At 45.1% G+C, this 14,934-nt stretch overlaps 1 protein-coding gene across 2 annotated transcripts in view; it reads left to right on the top strand.

Annotated features, from left to right (window-relative positions):
* Positions 1-14,934, top strand: part of LOC121289827 (lysyl oxidase homolog 2-like) — a 68,626-nt gene that overhangs the window by 31,993 nt on the left and 21,699 nt on the right. For both annotated transcript variants that reach the window (XM_041209709.1, XM_041209710.1), the window contains exons 4-5: positions 7,570-7,781; positions 10,659-10,872. In XM_041209709.1, coding sequence (XP_041065643.1) covers positions 7,570-7,781; positions 10,659-10,872 — 426 coding nt within the window. The remainder of the gene's footprint in view (positions 1-7,569; positions 7,782-10,658; positions 10,873-14,934) is intronic.

Raw genomic sequence — 14,934 nt, forward strand, 5'->3', positions numbered from 1 at the left:
TGCCATTCTTGGCCCCTATTATAATGGATGACACATAGTTCATCTCCACTCTGTGGTTCTGCAGCTGTGGATCTTGAGGTGCCTGTGCTTATAATGGCACTTGGCACTTTCTGCTGATATTTGTCATTGGACCTGGTAAGAAATCCTTGCAAATCTAACAGAAACATGCCTGTGCTGTTTTACTTTATTGCCAAATCTTGGTTTGGCTGAAGCATTTGTCACTTTTTGATCTCTCTGACCTGTCCGATATATACAGTGTAGTTCTAGGTCACAGTAAGTATTCTCCAACTTGGACAGACTCTTTTTTATGTGTGTCTGGAGTCTGCCTTTCTTCCAGGAAATGTTACCCAGATCCAGTGGAAAGTTGTGAATGGAACAAAATTGGCTGTGAAATTGGGCCTTTCCGATGTTGACCACGGTCATTGGTGAAGTACCTGAAGATGGTTAGGTCAAGTTCTTTCTCTCTCTGTGTCTCTGTCTCTGTCTCTGTCTCTCTGTTTCTGTCTCTCTCTCTCTCTCTCTCTCTCTCTCTCTCTCTCTCCCCCCCTGCATCTCTCACTCTCTCTGCGTCCCTCTCTCTATCTCTCTCTGCCCCTCTCTCTCTCTGTCTCTCTTTGTGTCTCTCTCTCTATCTCTGTCGCTCTCTGTCTGTCTGTGTGTCTCTCTCTCTGTCTCTTGTCTATCTGTCTCTCTGTCTCTCCCTCTCTGTCTGCCTCTCTCTCTGTCTCTGCCCTCTCTCTCTCTCTCTGTCTCCTGTCTCTATGTCTCTGTCTCTCTCTCTCTCTGTCTCCTGACTGTCAGTCTCCTGTCTCTCTCTGTCTGTCTCTCTCTGTCTCTGTCTGTCTCTCTCTCTCTCTCTCTCTCTCTCTGTGTCTCTGTCTCTCTCTATCTGTGTTTCTCCTGTCTGTGTGTCTCTCCTGTCTATGTCTGTGTCTCTGTCTGTCTCTCTCTCTGTTTCCTGTCTGTCAGTCTCCTCTCTGTCTGTCTCTCTGTCTGCCTCTGTCTGTCTGTCTCTCTCTGCATCTCTGTCTCTGTCTCTCTCTGTCTGTGTCTCTCTTTCTCTCTCTCGCCTCCCACCTCTCTCTCTTTCACCTCACACATACACACCCCCCGTCACATGTATTATAGGATGGCAATGAGAGACAGTGTCTGTAGGGAATAATGATCCCCGACAGAAATGGCACAATATTGTCAAAGCTGCTCCAAAGTAGCAAGTGTTTCCAACGCAATGAATGCTCCCAGTGGTTTCTGCTGATGGTTTTTCCACAGCTTTGTGTCTCTTCAAGTTACATGATATTTCCATTCTGCCTTTCCCAAAGCTTGAGTTCTGATATTTGTTCTACAGTCCTGGACATTCACTGAATGTGTTGAAGCCTGTGTGGCCTAAGATCAGAGAGAAATGAGACTTGGGCGGGCCTGTCAAGTTTTCAAGCAAATTTATTGAAAAGCAGCTTAGTCTATGGCAACCATGCTGGGACGCTGAGCGTCCATTCATAAGCCTAGCAGAGAACTCCTTTCTCCCTGTTCACTAGCTAGTTTTGGAAAGGGTAGGCATAAAATCAAGTTTCATTGCCCCTAGGTGTGGGCTTCATATCTGCACCATAGACTTCGGGATGGGATCGCCAGATGCTCAGTTGGCCTCTCCTTGTAGATCCATAAATGCAGTCTAGGTACTTGTAACACTTTGTGAGACATGCTAAAAAAAACCAATCCCATGGCAATATTGGAAATTCTGCCAATGTCCTGTTAAATCTCCCAAAAATCCATCCCAAATTAACTGTGCATTCTATGAGAGATTACTGTATGCAAAATGACTGAAAAGATAGAAAGACTTGTATTTTTTTTTTCTTCATTCATGGGATGTGGGCTTCGCTGTCTGGGCCAGCATTTATAACCCACCCAGTTGCCCTTGAGAAGGTGGTGATGAGCTGCCTTCTTGAACCTTCTTGTGTGGTATAGATACATCCACAGTGCTGTTAGGAAGGGAGTTCCAGGATTTTGACCCAATGACAGTGAAGGAACGGCCGATATATTCCCAAGTCAGGATGGTGTGTGGCTTGGAGTGGTGGTGTTCCCATATACCTGCTGCCCTTGTCCTTCTAGATGGGAGTGGTCATGGGTTTGGAAGGTGTTCTTAAGGACCCTTGGTGAGTTTATATTGACTTTTTACAGCCTGAGGATATCTCAAGGTGCTTTACAGCCAGTTAAATACTTTTTGATGTGTTGGCACTGTTATAATGTTGGAAATGTAGTAGATGGATTTGATACATCAAGGATTAATGTGGATCTGTGAACAGTACTGCCCACACAGTGGTGTACGTAGGCACATGACCCAGAGCCAGGGGCATCCTGGAGATGGACGCAGTTGGGTTAAGACCTTGAATGGGGTCAGCTCCAGACCTGGACACTTCTATAAATATGTATATAGTTCTAAATTGTTCAGGGAGACTTGCTGTTCACAGATTCCAAACTGGAAGTTTACTTCATGGTGTCAAAAACAGGATTCTTCAGGAAACATGCCAGCTACTTAGCTCTCACAAACAGCAATGCCATCATGACAAGATGCTATGTTGATTGGTGAATCGATATTGGCCAGGACGGTAGGGATAGCTCCCCTGTTCTTTTTTGAAATTATGTTTTGGGATCTTATAGAGAAACCTTACAGGGCCTCTTCTCTTGACAGTGCAGCCAGATCTAACAGCATGGAAGAGGGATTGAGAGGCCACTGTACATTCCACAGTCAACATATGGTTTTCTCTCTTAGCTCACCAGAATGGAATGAGTCAAAGCTTCGATCTGGTACATTGTGTTCCCCGAGTAAAAACTTGTTTTGTTTAACTTTTCCTAAGGCTATCTTTTCGGTAGGACCCTGAGCAATCCGCAATTCTGACAGCACTTCAATTGTATACATGATTTTATTCCAAACCCTCACTTTCCTGGCTCTCTTTAGGTTAACATTGTGCATGCCTCTGTTCAGCAATTCAGTCTGCACTGGGATTGTACTGTCCAGGATTTCAGTCAAGCTCCTCATTTCACCTCATGTTTAGTCAACTGGTGCCATTGAAAATGTGGCTCAAGCTTTCAATGACTTCGACAGACAATGTGTAATATAGAGTTACTTACATGATACAGCAGATTAGCAGGCTCTTAGGTACAACCACTTTATGTCCCACTTGAATGTCCTCCTATTCTGTCTCCTCTAACTCTGCTCCTTTAGTATCTTATGTAGCTTCCCCTTAAATGCAACACGCACACACACACACACGCACCCCAACGGCATCACAGAAGGGCCAGTGTCCACACAGACACAGGGAAACAGGCTGTTGCTCAGTCCCTTCCATCCATAGCCAGCTGTTGTTCATCTGGATGGGGGAGTCAGCACCCATAGTTTGAACAAAAATTAAGCTTGAGCCCTTCTCATCTGCCTGTTCAAGGAGATGGAATAAATCCTGCAGCGCTATTTCAAGGAAGAGCAGGTGCCTTCTCCCTATTCCTCCTGTGTGCCCTGGTCAATATCAATCCAACAAACTGAAAACAAAACCAATTGGCCCCTGGTCATTGGTGGGATCTTGCTGTGTTCAAAGTGGGCAGAATGGTTCCCACGCTTCAACAGTACCTCATTGCCTGTATCCTGAGGTTGTGAAAGACGGGCACAAAATAAAGACAAGTCTTTTCTTTCCCTTAATAAGAAAAAGTGTCGATGTGAAAGATATATTTGTCAAAATGGACCTCCCTTGTCCCTCGCTCAAAGCTGTTAACTCCCACTGCCCTCCAATTGCATGGCTGATTTTAATAGCAGTTGGGGGAAGGGAAACTTTCCCTGTTCTAAAAAGATAAGACATAGGAGTAGCAGGAGGCTGTTCAGTCCTTCAAGTCTGCTTTCCCTTCATTAAAATCATGGCTGATCTTCTACCTCAACTCCACCTCCCTGTCTTATCCCCATCTTGGCTGATTCCTTTAATGTCGAAGAATCTATCACCGTCCTGATTGTCATCAACGACTGAGCGTCCAAAGCTCTCTGGGCTAATCCAAAGATTCAGAGCTCTCTGAGTGAAGAAATCTCTCCACATCTACGTTCTAAATGGTGAAACCCTTGTCTTGAGCCTGTGCCTCCTAATTCTAGATTCACCAACCAGGGGAAACAGCCTCTCGGTATCCACGCTGTCAAGCCCTCCAGTTGATGTGCACATTTTGACGATTCATGGGAACTGAGTCTGGAGATACTGCTGCGCTGGCAGAGATGATTCTATCCAGAATGAATCAAGAATCAAACCTGATGGTTACCTTTGGTTTGTTTGGAGAGTCTTGTGGAGCAAATACAAAAGGAGACCATTCAGCCCATCCTGGCTGTGCTGGCTCCTAGGAAGATTTGTCGCACCAGCCCTGTGTCTGTTTCCCCCCCTAGCCACTGATTTCTTAAAAATAGAGATGCTGGATGCTTACTGGTGTCCCTCCCTTTGTACCATCCTGGGGGCACTGAAAGGTCAGTTCCTGTCAGCATTGAAGTGACAATGGAGCCCAAGATGGCATCACTGGACTAGAACTAGATAAATAAGTTAGTGCTGGCAAAGAGGGAGATGGGCATGCCTCTTCCCAAATTCCCTCAGACCAGTCCTCATACAGAATCAACAGAAACCAATTAGTTACAAGTAACTGCAATTATAAATAAAATTTTCTCAGTATGGGAGCAGTATTGTGTGGGAGTGTTTGAGTTTTTCATGTAAGTCCCAGCTGTTGAGGGATGAAGGAATGTTTGGCATAACAGACAAAACATCTGCTTATAGGCTAAAAAAGTCTGGTAGGGTGGGAGCTCACAGTATCACATATGTTTACAGTGCAGGAGGCCATTCGGTCCACTGAGTCTGCATTGACTCTCTGAAAGAGCATTCCACCGAGTCCTGCTCCCCTACCTTATCCCCATAATCTTGCACTGCCTTTATTTTAGATAGCAATCCAATTCCCTTTTGAATACCTTGATCGAACCTGCCTCTACCACCCTCTCAGGAAGCTCATTCCACACTCCAACCATCCTCTGAGTGAAAAAAATTTCCTCATATCACTTTTGCCAATTATTTTGAATCTGTACCCTCTAGTTCTTGATGCTCCCTTGAGTAGGAACAGTTTCTCACCATTTACCCTGTCCACACCCTTCAGGATCTTGAATACCTCTGTTAAGTCTCCCCTCAACCTTCTTTTCTCCAGGGAAAACAGTCCCAACTTCTCCAATCTATCCTCATAGCTATGGTTCTTTATCCCTGGAGTCACTCTTGTGAAATAAGTGAATCTGTGAGTTGCAAGAAAGTCGGATAATTTCGAGCTTATGTGGGAACAAAGATGAACTTACATCCCTTTGAATTGTTTTCAGTCAAATTTCCCTCACTCTTTATTCCTCCACCTCTGGGCTTTTTTATTCTTTCAAATGCCAAGATTAGCAGCATTTGTTGTCCATCGCTTGAACTGTGTCATCTGTTAGGCCATTTCAGAGGTTGTTTGAAAGTCATTATTGTGGATCTGGCGTGACATATAGGCCAAACCAGGGAAGGATGGCAGATTTCTTTCCCAAAGGACATTAGTGAACCAGTTGGGTTTTTATAACTATCAACAATGGTTCTCATGGTCACCATTACTAAAACTAGTTTTATGTACCAGATCTATTAATTGAATTTAAATTCCAGTAACTGCTGTGGTAGGATTTGAACCCGTGTCCTCAGAGCATCAGCCTGGCCTCTGGATTATTAATCCAGTGACATTACTGTAGAATAAGGGTCTGGCCCATACAGGGTTAATGTGGGACTGAGTACAGTACATGACCCATGACCCACACCCAGGGTCAGTCTAGTATGTGTACCAGCAAGCATGGTAGCAGCTCCTTACTGTATATTTGTAAACAGTTTAGAGTCAATAAAAACTTATAGTTAACCTACATATGACTACGAAGACTCCATCAAACCTACCGAACTATAACCAAAACCCTGCAACAATTCCCACTATTTTCCTGATGTGTTTCTGGGCAGTGCTAGTTCAGGGACACAGTAAATACACAGGCAGAGTGGTGCGGTTGTTATTGGATCACTAATGCAGGGAATTTCCCACATAGTGGTTTGAGAATCTAAGTTTAGTTTCAAAAATCAGAAAGACTTGAAATTGTTAGATTGTCATAAAGCCTTAACTGGCTCATCCATGTCCGATAAAGAAGGAAACCTGTCACCTTCTTTTCAAGAGAAACAAACTCCTTGCCTGTTCCTTTCCTCACCGTTCTGCTCTTATTCATGGAAATCTTTTTTTGCACCTTCTCCCAAGCCTCTCTCTACTTTTTTATAATATGGTGGCCAGAACTGTACACAATACTCCCAAGATCTAACCAGGGTTCAAGACAAATTCTGCTTAAGTTTGATCCAGGAAGGAATATCTGTCAGTCTTTGTGTGGGGATCTTTCACCTGTCTGCTGTGTTCTGCCCAAATCTCTCTGCATTTTGAGAACATCTTGGGCACTGGGTAAGTGTTGAGAATGTGAAGTAAGAGATGAATGAATGACGGGTTAATTTCTATCACTGAGCGACATTCACAGGCTGACCAGCAAGCTGAAAGCCTATGTAATCTGCAACTTTCATTAACAGGAGAGAGCCTGGAGTCATGCCAAGATTGACATAAACCATTTCCTCCTCCTGCAGGTACTCAGCCTGTTCCTGTAACCAGGAACAGACCAGGTTAACAACTGATCCTTATGGCCATGCTCCAGACTTGGGTTCAAAAGCTAGAGCCTTCTCCAAGGGTTGGATGATGATGGTTTTACACTGTCCTTGGTGCAGCTATTTCTCTGAACTGCCTGTTTTTAGCCTTTAGAATCCATGCGGTTGTTAGTCAAAGACGGAGGAGAAAGCAGTGAAACAAGTTCTAGTGTGATTGTTGAAATTTAGTTCTGAATGAAGGCTGCTGTCGCTCTGTTGTTCTCAGCTTGCTGGATCGTGCACAGCTGCTGGGCTGGGATGTTTGTGTTCACTTTGAAAAACCAACTTCAGTACCGAGGCAAGCTCCCACACCCTGCGAATGAGAGAGAGCTTGTGAGGGATTGGTCACTGGTGGTCACGGTATTATAAGCCATAAAATATGACCGACCAGCACCTCCTCAATGAGGGAGGGACAGTAAAATGTGATCTTGCTAACAATGCTCCCATCCTGGAAGCAGTTGCAAAATGGCTCAGATTCAAGGACCCAGAGGGGACGTGAGGAAGAACTATTCTTACATTCTTACACAGTGAGTGCTTAGGATTTGGAATGCATTGCCTGATAGGGCAATGGAAACAAATTCAATTGTACATTTCCAAAGGAAGGAAAAAGATAGCAGCGATAAATGAGAAAGCGCAGGAGGATGGGACTAACTGGATTGTCCTTTAAAAGAGCCAGCACAGACTCAAGGGGGTGAATGGCCTCCATTTGTGCTGCACTATTGTATTACCGTATCCTGCTGTTGTCTGCCACAGATAATAAGTGGAGGAGATAATGACTTGAGTCGTGGAGATTGCTTTCAGCTGTCTGATGTGGTGGATGTTTTTTTTTGCTTCATTTCAGGAAGAGCAGTTGCAAGTGCAAGATGTTCGCATCAAGGGAGTCTTTAGTTCATCCAGGATTCGTATGCCTATTACTGAGGGTTATGTCCAAGTGAAGCAGGATGGAGAATGGAAGCCAATCTGTAACACTGACTGGACATCCATGAACAGCAGAGTCATCTGTGGCATGTTTGGATTCCCAGCAGAGAAAAACTACAACATGAAGATTTACAAGTAAGGACAGAGTTTGGTCACATTGCAGCTTTCAGTGCGAAAGGTACAGCTGGCTGGAGGTACCATGCCCCTCTTCTAGGAGTGAGCAGGGAGACATGAGCTCAGTGCATGTTTGACATGGCATTTCTTCAGCCTGGTTCAAATTGAGTTCAGTCAGTGTGAAGGCATGAAGTTCTCTCATGACTGCAAGTGGTCTTCCTTCAGATGTAACATCAGGATTGTAGTCCAGAAATAGGCCATTCAGCCCTACTGACGCATGTTGGCTCCACATGAGCCTTCTGAGATGAGGAGGCATTTCTTCTCTCAAAAAGGCTGTCAGTCTTTGGAATTCGCTTCCCCAGAGAACAGTGGAGGCTGGCTCATTGAATGTTTTCAAGGCTGAGTTAGACAGATATCTGATCTACAAGGCAATCTGGGGCCATTGTGGGGGCAGGCATGAAAACAGGGTTCAAGCCACAATGACATTGAATGGTGGAGCAGGCTCGATGGGCTGAATGGCCTACTCCTATTGCTTATGTTGCTCCTGTTCCTCAACTAATCCTAACAGCATACTCTTTTATTCCTTTCTCCCTTTTGTGTTTATCTAGCTACCCCTCTCTTTACCACTAAACCACTCCCTGTGGCAGTGACTTCCATATTCTCACCACTCTCTGGATAAAGAAGATTCTCCTGCATTCCCTATTGCAATAGATTCTTTTGTCTTTCTTTCTCAAAGTCCTTTGGTTATTTGAAACACCTAGTCTCTATCTCTCTGCTCTTTTACAGATTTTCTATATCCCCAGCTTTAACAGGAATTCCGTTCTCAGAGGGGAATCCAGGGACAGTGCAGCAAAGTGGTGTTGAGATTGAAGATCAGCCGTGATAGTATTGCACAGTGGAGCAGGCTTGAGGGGCCGAATGGCCTACTCCTCTTTTACTGTTCAGACGAGCTGCAAACTGAAGCAATCTTCTCAATGACTTTTATTGTCTGTGATGTATTCAGCTAAAGCTACTGCCAGGTCAAAGCTACATTACACACACACACATAGACGTAGACACAGACACAGACACAGACACACACACACACACACACACACACACACACACACACACACAAACACACACTCCCTTTATTGGACTGTGCCTCTCTGAAGCTCAGTCTAAGGGCTGGAGGCATTTTTCAATCTTGTTTGTTCTTTGAGCTCAAGAGTCAGGATGATGAGATAAGGACTGAATAGTTTCACACTGAAAATCAAGGCTCTGTTGATCATCAGAATGCACTGTACAAGAAGCAGTTTGATCTTTCTAATGATGTTGTGTGTTTTGTGTTTCACCTTGAGTTTGGGTCTTGGATGAGTTTTTTGAGGGTTTGTCAGGTTATCCTAAGAATACTAGTGTAGGCTCTTATTCATAAAAAGTATTCTTGTTTCTTTACAGATCTAGATACATCTCGGTGCTCTGTAAATGGTTGTACTTAAGCTTCCCATCAGGTCAGTCTTAGTCATGTGACCGAGCACCATAGTTACTTCAGTATCAGGTGCTCCCTGTGTGTTAACTCTTTCCTCTATAGTTTGGATGGACCTGTCATGTTTGAATAATCTCTCCCTCCCTTGGACGGTTTGGAGCTTCTCCATTGCACCACATCCCAGTTCAGTCCTTTGCGGCCACCTTGCTCCCTATCCCACCACCTGCTGCTTCCCTGATCCTGCTTGTCCCCCCCCCCACCTCTTTACCCCCACCCCATTATGGATCCCTCTGTCCCTCAGCCCCGACCTCACACTTGCCCACCCCCTCCAGTCCCCCACTCTCCCTGATGTTCCTCTGTTTCCCCTGACTCGCTCACACCCCCACCACCACCTGCTTCCTAATCCCTACTTCCTCAACACCCTCCATTCACCCACATGCCTCTGTTGCCCCTCTCCCATTACCACCTTCTGCCTCCCCCTCCCCCAATCCATCCACCAGCTGTCACCTGATGAGATTGGTGCCCTGGAGATATAAAGCTATCAATCTGAGCTTGGGAAAAGTGAATTAACCTCCGAGCATCTGCACTCTCTCCTGGAAGAGAGTTCCACATCTGTATTTTTCCTGGTCTCATTCCTGAATGGCTCAGCTTTAATTGGAATTATAGTTTTCCCCCCTTGAATGTCAAGTCAAGGCTTCAGGGTTATTGGCAAGAGTGGGGGAGAGAATAGGAACAAATTCAATGGCAGAAAGGCCCCTTTCAATGCTCTATGGTCCCAGCCTGGTAGTGAACATTATGACAGAAAGTAAGTTTGTATTGCCTGGAATATAGGCGGTTCAGGAGAGATTTGGTTGAGTTTTGGAGGATTTTGGAAGGAAGCATTCACGGAGGAGGGGAAATATATTTTCTGCTGGTGGGAAGACCGGAATGAGGGGATGTGATGGGAAAATCAGAGCTAGGCCAATCAGGAGAAAAATTAGAAACCAATTCTTCACACACACAACTCTCTCCTACAAAAAACTATATTAGTCATTTCACATCCAAGAGTTGTAGATTGTTGTAGATGAAGCATCTGGAACCAAGCAGCTCAATTTGGAGATTGCCTGGCTCCCTCTCTCTGTTTCTGTTAGTGTATATTGGTCCTGTCATGTATACTGGCGCTCTCTGTGTTCCTGTTAGTGTATATTGTTCCTGTAGTGTACACTGGTGCTCTCTGTGTGTTCCTGACAGTGTATATTGGTCCAGTAGTGTATACTGGCACTCTGTGTGTTCCTGTTAGTGTATATTGGTCCTGTAGTGTACACTGGTGCTCTTTGTGTGTTCCTGACAGTGTATATTGGTCCTGTAGTGTGTACTCGCTCCCTGTCTGTGTTCCAGTGGTGTGTGTTGGTCCTGTATTGTGCTTTGATCTTTGTTTCCTGTCTTTTCTACAGAACTTTTGCAAGCAGGACGAAGCATGCCTACTGGCCCTACAGCATTAACTGTACGGGCAATGAAGCCCACCTGTCCAGTTGTAACCTGGGCCACTCTGTGGTGAACAGAAACAACAGCTGTCCGAGCCAGATGCCTGCCGTTGTGAGCTGTGTGGCAGGCAGAGCCTTCGCTGCTATCAGCACCACTCGAGTCAGAAAGGCCTTCCAGATTGAGGTGAGGACAGCGTTGTCTTTGCTCCCAATGATCATTTAAAGCAGGAAGGCAGAATCCAAGTGGGTAGATGGAGTTAACACACGGATTAGCCGCAATCTCATTGACTTGCTAAAACAGCCTTGAGGGCCTGAATGGCCTCCACCTGTCCCTATAATAACAGTAGGGCTATCTGTCCCTTGCTCATCCTGCTTTCTACCCTTAATGTCACCATTAGCACATTTCTTAGCTAATATCACCACCGTCAACACCTCTTTGTCCTTTTGTCTATGACATCTTTTGGCTATCTCCACCTATCACTGGCCCTCTATCCAGCTCTACCTGTCCCACCCCCCTTTAAACCAGCTTATATTTCATCTCTTTTCTATCTTTCCTTTAGTTCTGGTGAAGAGTCATGCGGACTCGAAACGTTAACTGTGTTCCTCTCCACAGATGCTGTCAGACCTGCTGAGTTTTTCCAGGTATTTTTGTTTTTGTTGCCTATAATAATACTGCTTCATCTGTTAGAGTTCAATGGAGCACTGTTCCATTAAAAGAGACGAATGCTCCAGAGCCAGTCATCAAAGGCACTGAGCCCAGGAGGTTAGTTAACAAAATGAGAGCACATGGGATTGGGCGTAATATACTGGCATGGACTGAGAACTCCTTAACAGGCAGAAAACAGAATGGGAATAAATGAGTCATATTTAAGATGGCAGGCTGTGACTAGTGAGGTACCACGAGGACAGTGCTTGGGCCCCAGCTGTTCACAATCTATCTCCATGATTTGATGGGGGGACCAAATTAAATATTTCCAAGTTTGCTGATGATGCAACTAGGTGGGAATGTGAGCGATGAGGAGGGTGCAAAGAGGCTTCAAGGGGATTCTGACAGTCAGTGAATGAGCAAGAACATGGCAGATGGAATATAATGTGAAAAAGTGTTAAGTTATCCACTTTGGTAGAAAAAAAAGGTGAATATTTCTTTAATGGCGAGAGCTTGGGAAGTTTTGATGTCCAAGGGACTTGGATGTCCTTGTTCATGAGTCATTAAAAGCTAGCATGCAGGTGCCTTAAGCAACTAGGAAGGCAAATGGTCTGTTGGCCTTTATTGCAAGGGGATTTGAATACAGGAGTAAAAATGTATTGCTGCAATTATATAGAGCTTTGGTGAAAACTCACCTGGAGTATTGTGTGCAGCTTTGGTCTCCTTAGCCAAGTATTTACTGGCCATAGCGGGAGTGCAACGGAGGTTCATCAGACTAATCCCGGGGATGTTGAGATTGTATTATGAGGAGAAATTGAGGAAACTGGGCCTGTATTCTCCAGAGTTTTGAAGAATGAGAGGTGATCTCATTGAAACTTACTCTGTCATGCCCTGTAAGAATTTTGAACTTGTGGATCAGATGCTTCTCCTGGCTTGTGAGTCTAGAACCGGGGGTCACAGTCTAAGGGACAGGCCATTTAGAACTGAAATAAAGGAGGAATTTTTTCACTCAAAGTGTGGTGCATCTTTGAATTCTCTACCCCAGAGGCTGTGGAAGCTCAGTCCTTGAGTATATTCAAGACAGAAATGTATAGATTTCTGGATCCTAATGACATCCAGGGATATGGGGATAGCACAAGAAATTGGCACTGAGGTAGATGATCATCCATGATCTAACTGAATGGAGAAGCAGGCTCGACAGACCGAATGGTCTACTCCTGCCCCTGTTTCCTATGAGTCTGTCAATAGGGTCAGATAGTTCATAGAAATCCCAGCAGATAGTGGGAAGTGAGCTTCAGTTGCTGTTTGTACTAATGGTTCTCTTTGTGTCAATATGTGCCAGCAATACCCTGGCTGTGAGCTCACAAAACTGGAGGCGTGTTATGACAACAAACACAGCAGCTGACTTCCACACAGCAAGATCCCACAAGCAGTCATAGACAATTGAGGAGAGGATCTCTTGGTGGTGACCCGGTTGACAGAGAGATGCTCACCGGGGCTGGAGTGTCAGCTGAGACCTTGTACTCTAGATCCTTCAGTGGGATATGAACAACGACTTCCTGACTGTGGGGTGAGAGTGCTCCTGACAGAGCCATGGTCGGGAGCAGTCAGTGTCCAGTCTGACACCAACAAGGAGATGTGCTGGTCAGGGACAGAGGGAGGCCCGAAAACTGGACAGCAAACTCGAGCTAATCATGCTGCCCTTGAGAACTCGAGGCTCCTTCATAATTGGTCAAAAGTTAAAAAGTGTTCTTGGATAGTTTAGGAAGTGAAACTTGAAACACAAATCACCACATAGCACATTCCACATCACATCTGTAATGCACTTTAGAAAATAGAAGCCAGATGGGTGTGTTGGCTGGGAATCTTAATCTTTATTCAGCCAGAGACGCACTCTGTGAGTGGTTAATCAACCTTCACTGGAAGCTTTTTTCCGACCTTCTGGTGTTCTGAGCTAAGATTGCACTGAGTGGTGATTTAATCATGAGAACTGAGAAGCTCCATTGCTGAGTGGCTGGGTACAGGTCCTCTTATCCACTCTGGTGCTGCCACATGATGACCACAAGCTCCCAGCTCTGACCCCAGTTCTGTACCCAGCTGGCTGGTGAAAACATCAGTCACATGTGTAAACAGTGGCCTCAGATTCAGAGAGAAGGATAATTCAGCTCTGATTCCTCTTCATCCTGCTGTTCAGCCGTCCATCCTCCTCTTCCTCCCATTCTTCTGAACCTCTCATTGTGTCCCTCAGAAAATCTCTTTATCTTCCCCCACCTCTCTCCTCTCCCTTGTTGCTTATTCCTTATAATGCCCAGCTCTCTAAGCAAGCTTTTAATCACTTATTCTTATTTACCCCTTGTGGGGCTTGGCATTGTGTGACAATCCTCTTGTGAAATATCTAGGCATGTTTAAGGTGCTATAGATATGTAAAATGTTGTTGCGTATCCATTTTTTAAATCATTCATGGGTGGACAGGATAAAATTGCTTCCCTTGATGGAGACTTCTAGAACCAGCTGACGTAGATTCAAGATAAGTGGCAGAAGGTGTAGGGGGGATATGAGGAATAACTTTTTTTATGCAGAGGGTAGCAGGTATCTGGAATTCGCTGCCCAAGTTGGTGGTAGAGGCAGAAACTTTAAACTCTTTTAAAAAGTACCTGGATCTGCACCTAAAGTGCTGTAAGCTGCAGGGCTATGGGCCGGGTGCAGGAAGGTGGGATTAGAAAGGGCACCTGGGTGTTGTCAGGCTGGCATTGACAAGATGAGTTGAATGGCTTCCTTCTGTGCTGTAACTTTTCTATGGTTCTGTGAGGGTGTTGCTGGCTAGGCCAGCATTTATTGCCCATCCCTATTGCCCCTTGAGAAGGTGCTGGTGAGCTGCCTTCTTGAACCGCTGCAGTCCATGTGATGCAGGTACACCCACAGTGCTGTTCGGAAGGAATATTCCAGGATTTTGAGCCAGTGACAGTGAAGGAATGGTGATATATTTCCAAGTCAGGATGGTGAGTGACTTGGAGGGGAACCTCCAGGTGGTGGTGTTTCCATCTATCTGCTGCCCTTGTCCTTCTAGGTTTGGAAAATGATCGCTCTGTCCTGTTTTGGATGATTGAATCTTTGGCTAATTGTGTCCTACACCCTGCAAACTTCCCATCTGTTTACTTTGTCTGGTCCCTCAATTAGGTTCACGATATCCAGCGACTAAAGCTATTGGTCAACCAGGGCAATCTCTCTCTTCCTGGCTCAATGTTCATTCCCTTGCACCAACTTGAGAAACACATTGGGATGATTTTGTTTAACACCATGTACTGTATCATTTAAAGTCATTGTCATCAAGCAGTGACCCCTCCACTGTTGACCAGTGATACCCTACTGATATCCAGTGACCTTCCTTCTGATGCCCAGTGACCCTTGCTGGAAAGTGATCATGACCAGACACACTAAGATGAAGGGAATGGACCTATCTGTGAAAGCCACCACCCCTCCTTGCTTCCAAGCTTCACACCTGCAAACTGGCCGTATCGCATGCGAGTTCAGGCTAATTTTTTCCACGAAATTTTACAGTATTGGATCAAGGGAGATTGCATTGTCAGCAGTGCTAACTGC

The sequence above is a fragment of the Carcharodon carcharias genome, chromosome 17, assembly GCF_017639515.1.
Source record: "Carcharodon carcharias isolate sCarCar2 chromosome 17, sCarCar2.pri, whole genome shotgun sequence".
NCBI classification, from domain to species: Eukaryota; Metazoa; Chordata; class Chondrichthyes; order Lamniformes; family Lamnidae; genus Carcharodon; species Carcharodon carcharias.